The 16,200-nt window shown below is 36.2% G+C and overlaps 2 protein-coding genes across 5 annotated transcripts in view; one reads left to right on the top strand and one right to left on the bottom strand.

The window, feature by feature from the left end:
- The window catches only part of HMGN5 (high mobility group nucleosome binding domain 5), a 67,440-nt gene extending 56,450 nt beyond the window's left edge, over positions 1-10,990 (bottom strand). For both annotated transcript variants that reach the window (XM_074391707.1, XM_074391708.1), the window contains exon 1: positions 10,881-10,990. The gene's annotated coding sequence lies outside the window, so the exon portion shown is untranslated. The remainder of the gene's footprint in view (positions 1-10,880) is intronic.
- A 4,483-nt stretch (positions 10,991-15,473) lies between these two features.
- SH3BGRL (SH3 domain binding glutamate rich protein like) overlaps positions 15,474-16,200 on the top strand; it is a 107,158-nt gene continuing 106,431 nt past the window's right edge. Inside the window, exon 1 of one of the 3 annotated variants that reach the window (XM_074391709.1) lies at positions 15,474-15,839. In XM_074391709.1, the coding sequence (XP_074247810.1) occupies positions 15,795-15,839 (45 nt within the window). In that variant the 5' untranslated portion in view covers positions 15,474-15,794. The remainder of the gene's footprint in view (positions 15,840-16,200) is intronic. The other 2 variants (XR_012515637.1, XM_074391710.1) reach the window with 2 other exon arrangements.

Raw genomic sequence — 16,200 nt, forward strand, 5'->3', positions numbered from 1 at the left:
TGTGAGAACTGAGTAATGCAGGTGGGTAGTTTGCAAATATTTTCTCCCACTGGGTGAGTTTTCTCTTCATCTTTTTTTTAATTGCATTTTAGGTTTTGGGGTACATGTGAAGAACACGCAAGATTGTTGCATAGGTACACACATGGCAGTGTGATATGTTTTTTTGATGTGCAAAAGCTTTTTAACTTGATTTGATCTCATCTGTCAACTTTTGTTATGGTTTCCTATGTTTGTGGATTGTTACTCAAGAGATCTTTGCCTAGTCCAATGTCCTGGAGATTTTCCCCAATGTTTTCTTTTAATAGTTTCATAGTTGGAGATCTCAGGTTGAAGTCTTTAATCCATTTTAAATTGATTTTTCTATATGGCAAGAGAGAGGGATCTAGTTCCATTGTCCTGAAAATGAGTATCCAGTTTTCTCAGCACCATTTATCGAAGTGACTGTCTTTTACCCAGTGTATGTTTTTGGCACCTTCACTGAAAATGAGTTCACTTTAGGTGTGTGAATTTGTTTCTGGTTTCTCTATTCCGCTCCATTCATCTGTATGTCTGTTTTTATGTTGTTACCATGCTGTTTTGGTTACTATAGCTGTGTAGTCTAATTTGAAGTCAGGTAATGTGATTCTTCCTGTTCTGTTCTTTTTCTTAGGCTAGCTTTGGCTATTCTGGGTTTATTATGGTTCCATATAAATTTCCAGAATTTTTTCCTGTTAAGAATGTCATTGTTATTTTGACAGATATTACACTGAATTTTTAGATTGCTTTGGGTACTGTGGACATTTTAACAATATTAATTCTTCCCATTTATGATTGTGGAATACCTTTCTAATTTTTCTGTTTTCCTCAATTTCTTACAACAATGTTTTATAGTTTTTATTGTAGAGATCATTCACTTCTTTGATTAAGTTAATTACCAAGTATTTTATTTTATTTGTAGCTATCGTGAATGGAATTACTTTCTTGATTTATTTTTCAGATTGTTTTATGTTGGCATAAGGAAATGCTACTAGTTATTGTATGTTGATTTTGTATCCTGCAGCTTTACTGAACTTATGTTTTAGTTCTAATAGCTCTTGAGGGGAGTTTTTAGGTTTTACCAAATATAAGATTACATCATCACATCATCTGCAAACAAGGATAATTTTATTTTTCCTTTCTAGTTTGGGTACATTTTATCTGTTTTTTTTTTTTTTTTTTTTTTTTTTTCTGATTGCTCTAGTTAGGACTTCCGGTACTATGTTGAATATCCATGGTGAAAGTTGGCATCCTTGTCATGTTCCTGATCTTAGAGGAAAGACTTTCAGTTTTTCCTCATTAGGTATGTTACTAATTATGGATCTGTCACATATGGCTTTTGCTATGCAGAGGTATGTTGCTTTTATAACATTTTTTCAGGGTTTTTATCATGAAGGAATACTCAAATTTTTCAAAATTTTTTTAGAGTATTAATTGAAATAATCATATGATTTAGACTTTCATTCTGTTTATATGATGTATATATAAAATTATTTGCATATCTTGAACTATCGTTGAATTCCTAGGCTAAAGTCTACTTGATGATGATGAATGATCTTTTTAATGTGTGATTGAATTCAGTTTGGAAGTATTTTGTTTTGTATTTTTGTGTCAATATTCAACAAAGCTATTCACCTATAGCTCTATTTTTTTGACCTGTCCTGGTTTTTTGTTTCAGAGTAATACTGTCCTCATAGAATAAATTTGAAAGTGTCCCCTCTTCTAGTTTTCAGAATAGTGTGAGTAGGTTAGTATTAGTTCTTCTTTAAATATTTGGTGAAATTTAGAAGTGAAACCATTGAGTGACAGGCTTTTCTTTACTAAAAATTTTTCTATGGCTTCAATCTCATTACTTGTTATTGATCTGTCCAGGTTTTGAATTTATCCATGGATCAATCTTGGTAAGTTGTATTTGTGTAAGAATTAATCTATTTCTTCTAGATTTTCAAATTGGCATATGGTTGCTTATAGTAGCCACTAATATACATTTGAAATTCTTCAGTATCAAATGAAATGTCACATTTTTCAACTCTGATTTTTTTTATTTGGATCTTCTCTCTTTTTCAGAATTAATTTGGTGAAAGGTTTGTTAATTTATCTTTTCAGAAAACCAACTTTCTGTTTCATTAATGTTTTGTATTATTTTCTTCATTTCATGTTTATTAATTTCAGCTCTGATATTTATCATTTCTTTTTTTGAATAATTTTGTGTTTTGTTGGCTCTTGCTTTCCCAGTTCTTTTACTTTATTTAATTTTTAATTTTTGGGGTACGAAGTAGGTGTATATATTTATGGGGCACATGAGATATTTTAATATAGGCATGCAATGTGAAATAAGCACATCTTTACAATAAATTATTAGGTGGTTTATTTGAAGTTTTTTTTTTTTTTTTAATGTAGGCACTTGTAGCTATACGTTTCCCTCTTAGTAGTGCTTTTGTGGTATCCCTTAGGTTTTGGTATGTTGTGTTTCCATTATCATTTGTTTCAATCAATTTTTAAATTCCCTTCCTAATTTCTTTATTCATTTACTGGTCATTTGGGGCATATTGTTTAATTTCCATGTGTTTTTATAGTTTCCTAAATTTGTCATTGATTTATAGTTTTATTCCATTGTGGTTACAGAAGAGACCTGATAGTATTTCAATTTTTTCTTTTTTAAAGACTTGTTCTGTTACTGTACATATGGTCTATCCTTGAGAATAATCCATGTGCTGAGGAGAATGTGTATTCTGCAGCCAATAGATGAAATGTTCTGTAAATTTCTGATAGTTCACTTTGGTCTATAGTATAGATTATGTCTAATGTTTCTTTGTTGATTTTCTATTTGGAAGATCTGTTCAATGCTGAACGTGGGGGTGATGTCTCCAGATATTATTGTACTGGGGCCCCTCTCTCTCTTTAGCTCTAATAATATTTGTTCTATATATCTTGATATTCCAGTGTTGAATGCATTTACATTTAAAATTATCATATTTTCTGACTGTATTGACACTTTTATCATTATATAGTTCCTTTTTTGTTCCTTCTATAGAATTTTTTCTTGAAATTTATTTTGTCTGATATTAATATAGCTACTTCTGCTCTTATTTTTTGTTCCTCTTAGTATGGAATATATTTTTCTATCTTTCTATTTTCAATCTATGTGCACCTTGTAAGGGAAGTGTGTTTCTTGTAGGCAAGAGGTAATTGGGCATTTTTTAAATCCATTCAGCCAGTCTATGTGTTTTTACCGGAGCATTTAGTCTATTTCTAGTCAGTGTTATTGTTGATAGTAAGGATTTACTCATGGGATTTACTATTTGTTTTCTGGTTGATTTGTGTTTCCTCTTACTTCTTTCCTTCTTGTCTTTCTTTTATTAAAGATGATTTTATTTGGTTGTATAATTTAATGTTTTGCTTTTTTATGTATCTATTGCATGCTTTCTGATTTGAGGTTACCATGAGGCTTACAAGTACTGTCTTATAACCCATTATTTTTAGCTAGCAACTTTACATTGCATAACATAACAACCTAATAAGTGAGCAAAAAGAAAATTGATGAAAACTATACATATTAACTTTATTCTCTGTTTTTAACTTTTGTTGTTTCTATTTATATCTTATTGTACTGTCTGTGTCTTTAAAAGTTGCAATTATTGTTTATTTTTCCTTTTCTTTTGAGACTGAGTGTCATTCTGTCACCCAGGCTGGAGTACAGTGGTGAAATCATGACTCACTGCAATCTCTGCCTCCTGGGCTCAAGCAATCCTCCCACTTTAGCCTACTGAGTAGCTGGGACCACAGGCATGTGCCACTGGGTCTGGATAATTTTTTTTTTTTTTTTTTTTGTACAGACAGGGTTTCGTTACATTGCCCAGGCTGGTCTCAAACTCCTGAGTTCAAAAGATCCACCGACATTGGCCTCCCAAATTGCTAGGATTACAGGCATGAGCCACTGTGCCCAGATAATTGCTGAAATTATTATTTTGGTTTGGTTCATCGGTTAGTCTTTCTACTTAAGGTAAGAGTAGTTTACACTTACAAAAATATGTATAGCACAGTCACAGTGCTATATATTTTTTTTGCTTTTCTGTGTAATTACTATTACCAGTTTACTTCGTATTTTCAGATGATTCTGTGTGGCTTACTAATGTTCTTTTATTTCTGACTAAAGTCCTCCCTTTAGCATTTCTTGTAGGATGGATCTGGTATTGATGAAACTCCTCAGCTTTTGTTTGTCTGGGAAAGTCTTTGTTTCTCTTTTATGTTTGAAGGATAATTTTGCTGAATATACTATTCTAAAGTAAAAGTTTTTTTCCTTCCAGCACTTTAAATATGTCATGCTACTGTCTACTGGACTGTAAGGTTTCCATTAAAATGTCTGCTGCCCGAGAGTGTCTCTTTACCTACTCTTGAAGGCCAATACCTATGTTAATGTTTTCCCCTTTGATGCTATTTTCTAGATCCTGTAGGTATGCTTCATGGTTGTTTATCATTCTTTATTTTGTCTCCTCTAGCTGTGTGTTTTCAAATAGACTGTATTTTCAAATACCTCCACCTATTTATCTCTACCTACCCTCATCACACGAAAGCCACTAATATTTTTACACTATCCATAATTTTGCCTTTTCCATAATGTCACATAGTTGGAATCATATAGTATACAGTCTTTTCAGACTAGCTTATTTCACTTAATAGTATGGATTTAAGTTTCCTCTATGTATTTTCATGGCTTGATTGTTCATTTCTTTTCAGTACTCAATAATGTTTTATTTCTGGATGTACCACAGTTAATATATTCATTCATGTACTGAAGGACAACTTATTTGCTTCCATGTGTATGTAACTGTGAACAAAGGTACTATAAACATCCATGTGCTGCTTTATATCTTATTGTACTGTCTGTGTACTTAGGTAGACATAAGTATTTAACTCCTTTGGAGGAACACCAAGCAGCATGATTGCTGGATAATATGGTATAAGTAGGCTTTCTTTTCTTTTTTTTTCTTAATACTTTTTTTTTTTAGGACGGGGTTTCACCACGTTGGTCAGGCTGGTCTTGAACTCCTGACCGCAGGTGATCCGCCCACCTTGGCCTCCAAAGTGCTTGGATTACAGGCGTGAGCCACCATGCCCAGTCAAGTAGGCTTTATTTTCTAAGAAACCACCAAACTGACTTGCAAAGTGGCTGCGCCGTTTTGCATTTCCACCAGCAATGAATGACAGTTCCTGTTGCTTTACATTCTTACCAGCATTTGGTGTTGTCAGTGTTCTGGATTTTGGTTACTGTAATAGCTGTGTAGTGGTAGCTCGTTGTTTTCATTTACGTTTCCCTCATGATATATAAAGCTGAGCATCTTTTCAAATGCGTATTTGTCATCTGTACTTTCCTTAATGAGGTAGGTATTTGTAAAGATCTTTGGCCAATTTTTAGTTGGTTGTTTGTTTTCTTATTGTTGAGTTTTAAGTATTTGTATATTTTGTAAAACTGTCCCTTATCGGATATGTCTTTTATAAACATTTTCTCTCAGCCTGTGGCTTCTCTTTTTATTCTCTTGACACTGCCTTCTGTAGAGCTTAACTTCTAAATTTTATTTGGCAACAGATTTATTTATTTATTTATTTACTTATTTATTTATTTGAGACAGAGTCTCACTCTGTTGCCAGGCACCACGCTGGAGTGCAGTGGTATAATCTCTGCTCACTGCAACCTCCGCCTCCCGTGTTCAAGCACTTCTCCTGCTTCAGCCTCCCAAGTAGCTGGCACTACAGGTGTGCGCCACCATGCCCAGCTAATTTTTGTATTTTTAGTAGACATGGGGTTTCACCATGTTGGCCAGGATGGTCTCAATCTTGTGACCTCGTGATCCACCCCCCTCGGCCTCCCAAAGTGCTAGGATTACAGAAGTGAGCCACGGTGCCCGGCCTGGCAACAGATTTATTAAAATATAATTCATATATTATACAATTTATTCATTTAAAGTGTACAATCTAATAGCTTTTATCTGCACTATATTCGGTTGTGTAATCATCACCACAACCAATTTTAGGACATTCTCATGACCCCATAAAGAAAACTCATACCCTTTAGTTCTCACCTCCCAACTGCTCTATTTTCCCGAACCTCTCACCACTAGCCTCTAGCAACTATCAATCTACTTCCTATATAAATAAATTTTCCTATTCTGTGTGAGAAATTTGTTAATTTTAATGATGTTAAGGTTATCAATTAATTTTTTTATGGATTGCAGTTTTGGGGTTGTATGTAAAATGTTATTGTTAAACTCTGGGTCACCTAAATTTTCTTCTACAGTATTATCTAGGAATTTTATAGTTTTGCACTTTAAATTTTGGTCTGTGATCCATTTTGAATTAATTATAGTAATGGGTGTAAAATCTCATGTGTAGAGTCATTTTTTTTAACACACAGATGTCTGGTTATTCCAGCACCATTTGTTGAAAGACCTATCTTCTTAGCTTCATTGCCTCCATTATTAATGGTCAGTTGTCTATATTAATGTAAGTCTATTTCTAGGCTCTCTATTCTGTTTCCTTGATCTATTTGTCTGCTCTTTTACCAATACCACATTATCTTGGTTACTGTAGCTTTATATTAGGGCTTGAAATTGGGTAGTGTCAGTCCTCCAACTTTTTTTTTCTTCAATATTGTTTTATGTTATTTTAAATGGTATATTTAAATATTTTTATTTCTTACATCTGTTGCTAATATGTTCAAATACCATTCTATTTATATATTGATCTTGCAGGCAGTTATCTTGCTGAAACAAGTTATTATTTAAAATAGTTTATTAGATGTTTTGGTATTTTCTATATACATGTATATTATTTACAATTGACTACATTTAAATTTATTTCTTTCCAATACTTTTAATTTGATTTTATTGTTCTTCTTTTATCATATTGCCTAGAATATCTAGCACTATATTGAATAGAAGAGATAATAGCAGGTATTCATGTTTCATTCCCATTGTCACAGGAAGAGGCTTAGTATTTCACCACCAAATATGGTATTTGCTTTAGCTTTTTGTATATATCTTTTATCAGATTAAAGAGACTCCTTATTTTTCTAGTTTGCTAATTTTTAAATCATGAAGAGAAGTTGAATTTATCACATTTATTTTCTTCATCTATTAAGATGATCATGTGATTTTTCTTCTTAATGAGGCATATTACGTTGATTGCTTTCCAAAAGTTGAACCAACTCTAAATTCTTAGTGTTGGGAAAGGCAGTCTTGTGCATGCAATCTTTTGACCCCCACTTGACCATTTAAAATAGGTGTTGGGTCAAAAACATTTCCGTAGCAAAAGATAAGCAGCCTACACAGCCTGTTCCAGGCTGTGAATATTTTTTATATGTTTCAGACTTACTAAGTGTTCTTTCTTCTACTAAGTGTATGCAACAATGGCTCTTAGGAATGCCCTAGTTTTCTGTCTTTCAGACTGGGTTCGGGTGGGTGTGGATAAGGGCCCTTCCTCTAAGGCACAAGAAGGATGTGCTTATCCAATTGCTCTGTGTTACTTGCTAGGGGGTACCATCTAGCCATGTGGAGTACCAACACACATTATTGAAGCTGATTTTGCTCTGTCTTTTTTTCTATGTAAGTAAAGTGTTGTTTCATCCAGGGCTTGACTGCATTGTTTTCTTTCATGACTCTGATAAAGTGATGCAATGTGCAGATGTGATTAGGGTCGATTCCTGGGATTAGTAAGTGGTGCCCAATGTTCTGCTTAACAGTTAGAATAACCTAATTTGGTCATAAATTACTACCCTTTTTATATACTACTGGATTTGGTTTGATACTACTTAGTTGAGCAACTTTGCTTCTATTTTTCAAGAGATGAGATTGGCCTGTGGATTTGTTTTCTTGAAATGTACTCATCAAGCTTTGGAATCAACACTAAGCTGCCCTTGAAATGTTTGAGAAATATCTCTTTTCTTCTATTATACTGAAGAATATGGGTAAATTTGGCATTATTTATTCCTTAAATGTTTTGCAAATTTTGCCAATGAAACCACCTGGGCCTACAGTTTACTTTGTGAGAAGCTTATTTATATATGCAATTTTAAAATTTTCTTCTGTCTTTTGGTTCTGTACATATTTTAAACTTACAAGACATTATTATTGTTTTACACTGTCATTGTTCATTCAGATATACTCAGATATTTGCCAGTATTGTTGTTCTTCACTTCTTGCTGCATCTCTTAGCTATAATCTCTTTTATTTTACCTGAAATATATCCTTTAGTATTTCAGTTACTGTGAAACTTCTGGTGAATAATTCTCTTTTGTTTATCTGAGAATGTCTTTATTTTACATTAGTTTGTAAGGGATATTTTTGTTAGCTTTAGATTTTAGATTTCTATGCTGACAGTTATGCTATTTTAGCACAGTTATATTCTATGCTGACAGTTACATTCTTTTGGAACATAGAAGCCATCTTTACATTGTCTTCTGCCTCTCATTTATTCCAACGTACAGTCAGCAATAAATTTTCTTGCTGCTCCTTTGGTGGTAATACGTCTTTTTAATTTCTGTGTGCTTTTCTTGTCTTTGGTTTTCAGTCATATCTAGGTTTTTAAGTAGGATAATTTTTGATTGAGTGCTAGGCCTTGAGATGATAATGTGGTATTAATAATGAGGCTCTAGATGATGCTGTCATTTCTTTGAAGACATATACCCTTTGCTTTTGAAGCCTATCCAAGTCACCTTAAAGGTTCCTTTGGAGTCCATTCAAATCCTGTTTTTCTTGTTTCTGGATTATAGCTGTTTGGAGAAGTGATGCTATCTGACTTTTGAGATAAGGTCATAAAAGATAATCGAGTTTCTTCCTTGTTCACTGGGCTATAAGCTGCAGTATGAGAAGATCAATTCTCCGAAGCTGCCATGCCAGGAGAAAGTCATGTGGTGAGGCCATATGCAGGCATTCTAGTCAACACTTACATCTGAGCTTAAAGTCTGAATCATCTCAACATAAGCACCAGACAAATAAAGGAACATCCAAATGGTTTTAACCTCCAGCCATCAAGTGACTCCCAGCCTTCAAGGCTTTCCAGCTAAGGTCCCAATTATAGTAGAGAAGAGACAAGTAGCCAGTAGGCACTGTGCCCTGGCTGGGAATTCTTGACCTGAAGAATCTCTGAGTATAATAAAATTGTTGCTTCATGCCACTAAGCCTTGGGATTATTTGTTACACAACAATGTTAAAAGGAATGAGTATTGTGGAAGTGTCCAAAGAAATAAGAAAATGAAAACGAATAAAAAGTATAAGATTGGAAAGGAAAAATAGAGCTGCTGTTTTTTATGGCTAATATAATTGTGTAGACAGAAGATGTAAAACAATATACAGGTAAATTATTAATATTCATATATGAGCTTAGAAAATTTCTTGATACGAGGTCACCATACTATAATCAATTATATTTTTACATTGCAGTTATAAACATTCTACCTTTTTAAAAGGAAATATAAAGGGCAATGAATAGTCAGAACACTTCATGAAGAAGACAAAAATAGGAGAAATTGCCATATTAGATTTCAAGATACTTAAATTTATAGTAATTAATGCAGTGTGATAATGGCACAAGACTAGACAGATACCAGAAACAGAATCATCCATGTATAATCATTTGATCTTTGACAAAGGTGGTATTGCAAAACAGTGGGAAAAGGATGTAGTTTCAATTACTGGTGCTAGAATAATTGGACATCTATTTGAAAAAAAATAAACTTGATGTATATTTCAAACCTTACACCTAAATCAATTCCAGATCTAACTGTAAAAAGCACCACAATAGGCTGGGCGCAGTGGCTCACACCTGTAATCCCAGCACTTTGGGAGGCGGAGACAGGTGGATCACCCGAGGTCAGGAGTTCAAGACCAGCCTGGCCAACACAGCAAACCCCATCTCTACTAAAAACTCAAAAATTAGCCAGGCATAGCGGCATGCACTGTTAGTCCCAGCTACTTGGTAGGCTGAGGCAGGATAATCACTTGAACTCTGGAGGTGGAGGTTTCAGTGAGCCGAGATTGCACCATTGCACTCCAGCCTGGGTGACAGAGTGAGATTCTGTCTCCAAAAAAAGCACCACAATAAGGCCTTTATAAATAAATGTAAGATAACATCTTCACATTCTCAGGGTCTGGAAAGATTTCTTAAACAATGCACAGAAAAGCATTAACCATAAAGAAAATATTTTATATTTGACTAATTATAAATGTTTTTAAGAAAAGACCAGTCTCAGGATAAAAGTTATTTGCAATATGTAAGGGATAAAAGGCTGCTATTAGGAATAGAGAGAAAGACAAAAAAAATTTTTTTCTTAACAGATATTCCACAAAATAAAATATATGAATAGCAATAAATATATGAAAAGATGCACACCTTCTTAGTAATCAAGGAAATGTAAATTAAAACCACAATGAAGTACTATTCCTCAGAAAATAGAAGTGCTAAAAGAGAAGTACAGGGTCCAGAATGAGGATCCTATGTTACTTTATACAATGCTAGTCATACCATACTTGGATTATAACAATTAATTCCCATACTATCTTTTGTAGAAGAGAGAAACTGACAAACTGAAACACGTTTAGAGACATCTGTAGAGATCACAGCATGTGAAGAATGCTTAGAGGAAAAGAAATATTAAGTTGGAGAAGAGAAAGCTTCGTATTACAAGGATAAAGGTGAGTTTATATAATGGGTCATTATTAGAATGAAAGAAACATGAAACAGATTTCAACTTTTATATCTCAGATTTCAATTATATCTCAGAAAATAATTTTCTAATGCTTCGAGCCGATCAAAAGCAGAACAGATAGGAGTATATATAAAGGGGAGTTTATTAAGAAACATTGACTTACATGATCACAAGGTGAAGTTCCACGTTAGGCCGTCTGCAAGGTGAGGAACAAGAAAGCCAGTCCAAGTCCCAAAACCTCAAAAATAGGGAAGCCAACAGTGCAGCCTTCAGTCTGTGGTCGAAGGTTCAAGAGTCTCAAAGATGAAGAACTTGGATGCCAATGTTGGAGAGCAGGAAGCATCTAGTACGGGAGAAAGATGCGGGCTGGGAGACTAAGCCAGTCTAGTCTTTCCAAGTTCCTTTGTCTGCTTTTATCCTAGCAGTGCTGAAAACTGGTTAAATGGTGCCCACCCAAACTAAGAGTGGGTCAGCATCTCCCAGACCCCTGACTCATGTTAATCTCCTTTGGCAACACCCTCACAGACACACCCAGGAACAACACTTTGCACCCTTCAATCCAATCAAGTTGACACTCAATATTCACCATCACAGAGGGTTAGACTGACTTTTTAGGTTTTAAGGGGTTTAAAATTCCACCCTATCCCTATTCTGTCTATTCGTAATGATAACCGAATTTATTCGCTTCTCCTGTGGAGTCAGTGATACCTAATGGAAGAGTGGGGAGGTAACTCTAACTCAAACTATCAGAAAGTTTTGGAAGGAGTTGTTGCTCTTGCATAGAGTCCTATTGTTCCGTGAGACCACTTACTGTTATTGCTCAGGGACAACCCATGAAAGGACATTCTATCCTTCTGCTGGAATTCTGCACAGAGCTAATAAAAATTACATCTATAAGCCTGGCTTTTCGACGCCGTGCACGTTTATTTTCTATAGGTGAGTGGCACCCTCTAGTGGTTCGAATTATGAACTTACCATCCGGGGCGAGATCAAACCTTTGAACACGGTGCTTCCAAGGCTCTCCCTCTCGTAAGGAATCTGAATTCCTGCTGATGCGTATCACTACATAGCAGGTAACCGAGACAGGCTAAGAATTACTAAACATAAAACTCTGTTACTTAAACTACCCTATCTCCACTGCAGATATGCCCCTTCTGCTGGCACTTGAGGAGAACAGCAGTATATCCTCTAATGTGCAGTAAATTTGTGTGTGATTTACATATTTATGTGTTAATGTGTTGTGTGTTAATAGAGGAAAAATGTTGTATTACTGGTCTCCCATCTGCAGAGAAGGCAGGAAGGTGGGCACCAGGGCATCATTGAGTGATGTTGGTGGCTCTTCCAAAAAATCAAGGCTCTTTGAAGACCACCAAGACCCCAGGCATTCTTATTTTTGAATCATGAAGATTTGGTTACTCTTTGTGTCCCCATCCAAATTTCATCTTGAATTGTAATCCCCATAATCCCCACGTGTCTAAGGAGAGACCTGGTGGGAGGTGACTGGATCATGGGGGTGATTTCTCCCATGCTGGTCTAGTGCTAGTGAGTTCTCATAAGATCTCACAGTTTTATAAGGAGCTTCCCCTCCATTGTTTCTCACTCTTCTCTCTCCTGTTGCCATGTGAGAATGTCCAAGCTTGCTTCCCCTTTGCCTTCCACCTGATGGTAAGTTTCCTGAGGCTCCCCCCAACCAGCTGTGCAAAACTGTGAGTCAATTAAACCTCTTTTCTTCATAAATTACCCATTCTTTGGCATTTATTTATAGCAGTGTGGAAACAGACTAATACACACCACTTTTTATCAAACATAAAAATTCAAATGTATCTATACTCTTACTTAAATATAAATATTAAATAAACATATTCTAAGATTTGTATAACTTTGTTTTTAAATTTTAAAATTTTCAACCACAAGCAATTCATTAAAATATACTTGACAGTGATTTCTCTGCAGAAACAGGAATTTTGCTTATGTGAGATAAAAATGTAAACTCCAAATTGTTTTCAAATGAAATGATTTTTTTTTTTTTTTGAGACCGAGTTTCACTCTTGTTACCCAGGGTGGAGTGCAATGGCACGATCTCGGCTCACCGCAACCTCCGCCTCCTGGGTTCAGGCAATTCTCCTGCCTCAGCCTCCTGAGTAGCTGGGATTACAGGCACGCACCACCATGCCCAGCTAATCTTTTGTATTTTTAGTAGAGGCGGGGTTTCACCATGTTGACCAGGATGGTCTCGATCTCTTGACCTCATGATCCACCCGCCTTGGCCTCCCAAAGTGCTGGGATTACAGGCGTGAGTCACCGTGCCCGGCATGAAATGAAATTTTTATAAATACTAAACTTAATATTTGGCCGGGCGCGGTGGCTCAAGCATGTATTCAGCACTTTGAGAGACCGAGGAGGGTGGATCACGAGGTCAAGAGATTGAGACCATCCTGGTCAACATGGTGAAACTCCGTCTCTACTAAAAATACAAAAATTAGCTGGGCATGGTGGTGCGTGCCTGTAATCCCAGCTACTCAGGAGGCTGAGGCAGGAGAATGGCCTGAACCCAGGAGGCAGAGATTGCAGTGAGCCGAGATCGCACCTTTGCACTCCAGCCTGGGTAACAACAGCAAAAACTCCGTCTCAAAACAAAAACAAAAACAAAAACTTAATATTTAATAAAGTCGACATTATAATGTTTTTCAAATAGTTCATTAAACATTTCTACGTTGTAATTTTATAGTGTTTTTGTACGCAAATAATAATATTTTTACTTTCTCAAAAGTTTAAAAGTAGATAAAATCTTTGCTTCTGGAAACGGTGGACTAGGTGTTCTGGAACAACTCTCTTGATAAAAGAAATTTAAAATGTTGAAAGATACTTTTATAATATATGAGAAATAGCAAAGCCCTCAAGAGGAAAGTGAGGGATTATCAGGGCAAGAAAAGATGATGAATTAAAACTCCAAAGAGCTCAGTGATAATAAAGAATGCTTCTACTGAGGTAGCATTTGCCATTTGCTGACCAAGAAAATTCAGCTACTTTTGGTATGGCGAATGAAAATAACTCACCTGGAGACTCTTAATTCTCAGTGAGGAGTGAGAGCACAGCAGCGTCCACTTGAAAAGAGGAAGGGAGTTAGTACTATAGTAGTATAAGACAAATCATGTTCATTTTGCCAAAAAACAAACAAACAAAAAACAAACAAAAAAAAACAGAAGGAAGAGTCTCCTGTTGCGTAGGCCAAAAAGTGCAGTAACGGTAGCTCTGATATTGGCAATGAGGAAAGAGACTAGATCATGCTGACTTACTTTTGCCTGATTATTTGTATAATGATTTTGAGTTGTGTCTAAAAAAGGCAATAGTTAGCTAAGTGGAGAGGTCAGAAAAGGTTATGAGAATGTGGGGAGAAGGTGAAGGAAGAAAGAGGAAGAGCAAAGGCATTAGAGTGACCATAAGTATGACGATTGCAGTGCACAGCCAATAATGATTACACACATAGGGAAGTTAGTTTGGGGGAGGAATAAGTAAGACTGTATGAATAGTATGGGGTTAGATTGCAGTGAAAACTATTTAGCAAGATAATTTAGGATTAGTTTGATAGTCAATGGAGAGCTAACTTAAGTATTTCTGCCTACACTGTCTTCAGTGACATATGAAATTTGTGTTTTAGGTCGAAAAAATAGCTAACTTTTTTTTAGTACTTTCTTCCAGGCAGTGAGTTAACAGTTAATAGTTAAGAAGGTGGCCTCTGGAGTTGGTTGGACCGGATTCTAGTCCTGACTCTGGAATTTACTAGCTATATGACTTTACGAAAATTATTTTCCCGAGTTTCAGTTTCTTCAACTGTAAAATTAACGTTATAGTACCCACCTCTTGAAGTTGTTTTAAGGACAACAGGTAAAGAGATTAATTTGGAATTAGTATTTAAGACAGATTGGAGAAGGGAAAACCTGTGGGCATGGAACAGTTAAAAAGCTACTGCAATTACTGCGCCTAGGCAAAGGTAGTAAACCACTAGACTGGCGACAGTGGACAAACCCCAAAGGAAAAGAAGCAGGACAAGTGACTGACTCCTTCCTTCCACTCTCATTCATCTTGCAAATTCCTTTTTTTCTGTTCATTTAACATAATCTTGGAACCTGAAACCACACGTTGAAGTATATGGTCCGTCTCTGGACACTATCAGCTGTTTGCTTATTTCCCTAGAGCTACAAATAAACATCTGATCTCTCTCTTCTCCATTTCAACATCTGCAATATGTTCTCCAAAATCCCTTACTTCAGTCAGTTAAAAAGCAAAACAAAAATCATTCAACTTATTACACAATATTTTCAATTTTTTTCTTTGTAATTTCTTGCTCCATTCTTAAACTTGCCAATCAGGCCTCCTGCAAATTCCCACCAAAGCAGGGTTTCCTAATTTAACAAAACGCAAAACTCAAAAAGAAAACCAATCCTGCCATTTCTGGCTTAGGGAAACCTGAAACTTTCCTTCAATACTCTGTGGCACTGCTCAGTGCTTTAGTGCCTAATTCGTATAACGAGCTAAGAGCAGAAAAACCACTATGCAATAACAATCTTAAAATGCGCAAGGCTTTGAGAACATGGGTTTTCAACATACAGCTTGCTCTTTCAGGATCTGTCTTCTTATTTGCATACATTGCTGAGCAGGAAGTTATACGCAGTACTTTTAGTCTCCGCGTGAAAAGGTCCTTCAAGCTAATCTAATTCAATTCAGTTCTCCTTTTTCTTTTTCTTTCTTCTTCTCCTAGCCCTCTTGTCGGAGAAGCAATCGTCAAAAATCAATGTTTCAACAGATCTCGCGGTGCTATTCGAGATTCCCTATTTAAAAAAAAATAGAATTGATGCAACAGCCTGTTCCTTCCGGGGTTTTGGGCTGGAATTGCCGTGCTTAGAGAGCCCGGTGGAAGCTGCTAAAGGCGGAGGCGGGGCTCTGGCGAGTTCCCCTTCCACCTTCCCCCACCCTTCTCTGCCAACCGCTGTTCAGCCCCTAGCTGGATTCCAGCCATTGCTGCAGCTGCTCCACAGCCCTTTTCAGGACCCAAACAACCGCAGCCGCTGTTCCCAGGATGGTGATCCGTGTGTATATCGCATCTTCCTCTGGCTCTACGGCGGTAAGGAGAGTGGGGAGTCCACCTTTGTTGTTTTTCCTACACACCAGTCCTCTGCTGCCCCAGAACCATTAAATTGCAGAAGTTCCTTTGGCAGCTTCTTCTTCGGAAGACTCATGCATCCCCCACTCCACCCCTCTTCTTCCCTTTTTTCTCTTTGTTGCAACGATTTCATTTTTTTCCCCATAGAGTTCAGCTTTGTTTGCCTCGTGACGTTGGGGGCCAAGTTTCTCCTTTGAAGGAAAAAGAAAGCTACCAAGTTTTGGGAGATGGGAGATGGTGGTACACGGTCTTTAGAGTTAGGTGAAGTCAAGTAAAATCGCACACTGGTGAATTTCAAAGAGTGGGAGAGATCTTTGATGAA

Source organism: Saimiri boliviensis, chromosome X (genome assembly GCF_048565385.1).
Source record: "Saimiri boliviensis isolate mSaiBol1 chromosome X, mSaiBol1.pri, whole genome shotgun sequence".
Classification (NCBI taxonomy): Eukaryota; Metazoa; Chordata; class Mammalia; order Primates; family Cebidae; genus Saimiri; species Saimiri boliviensis.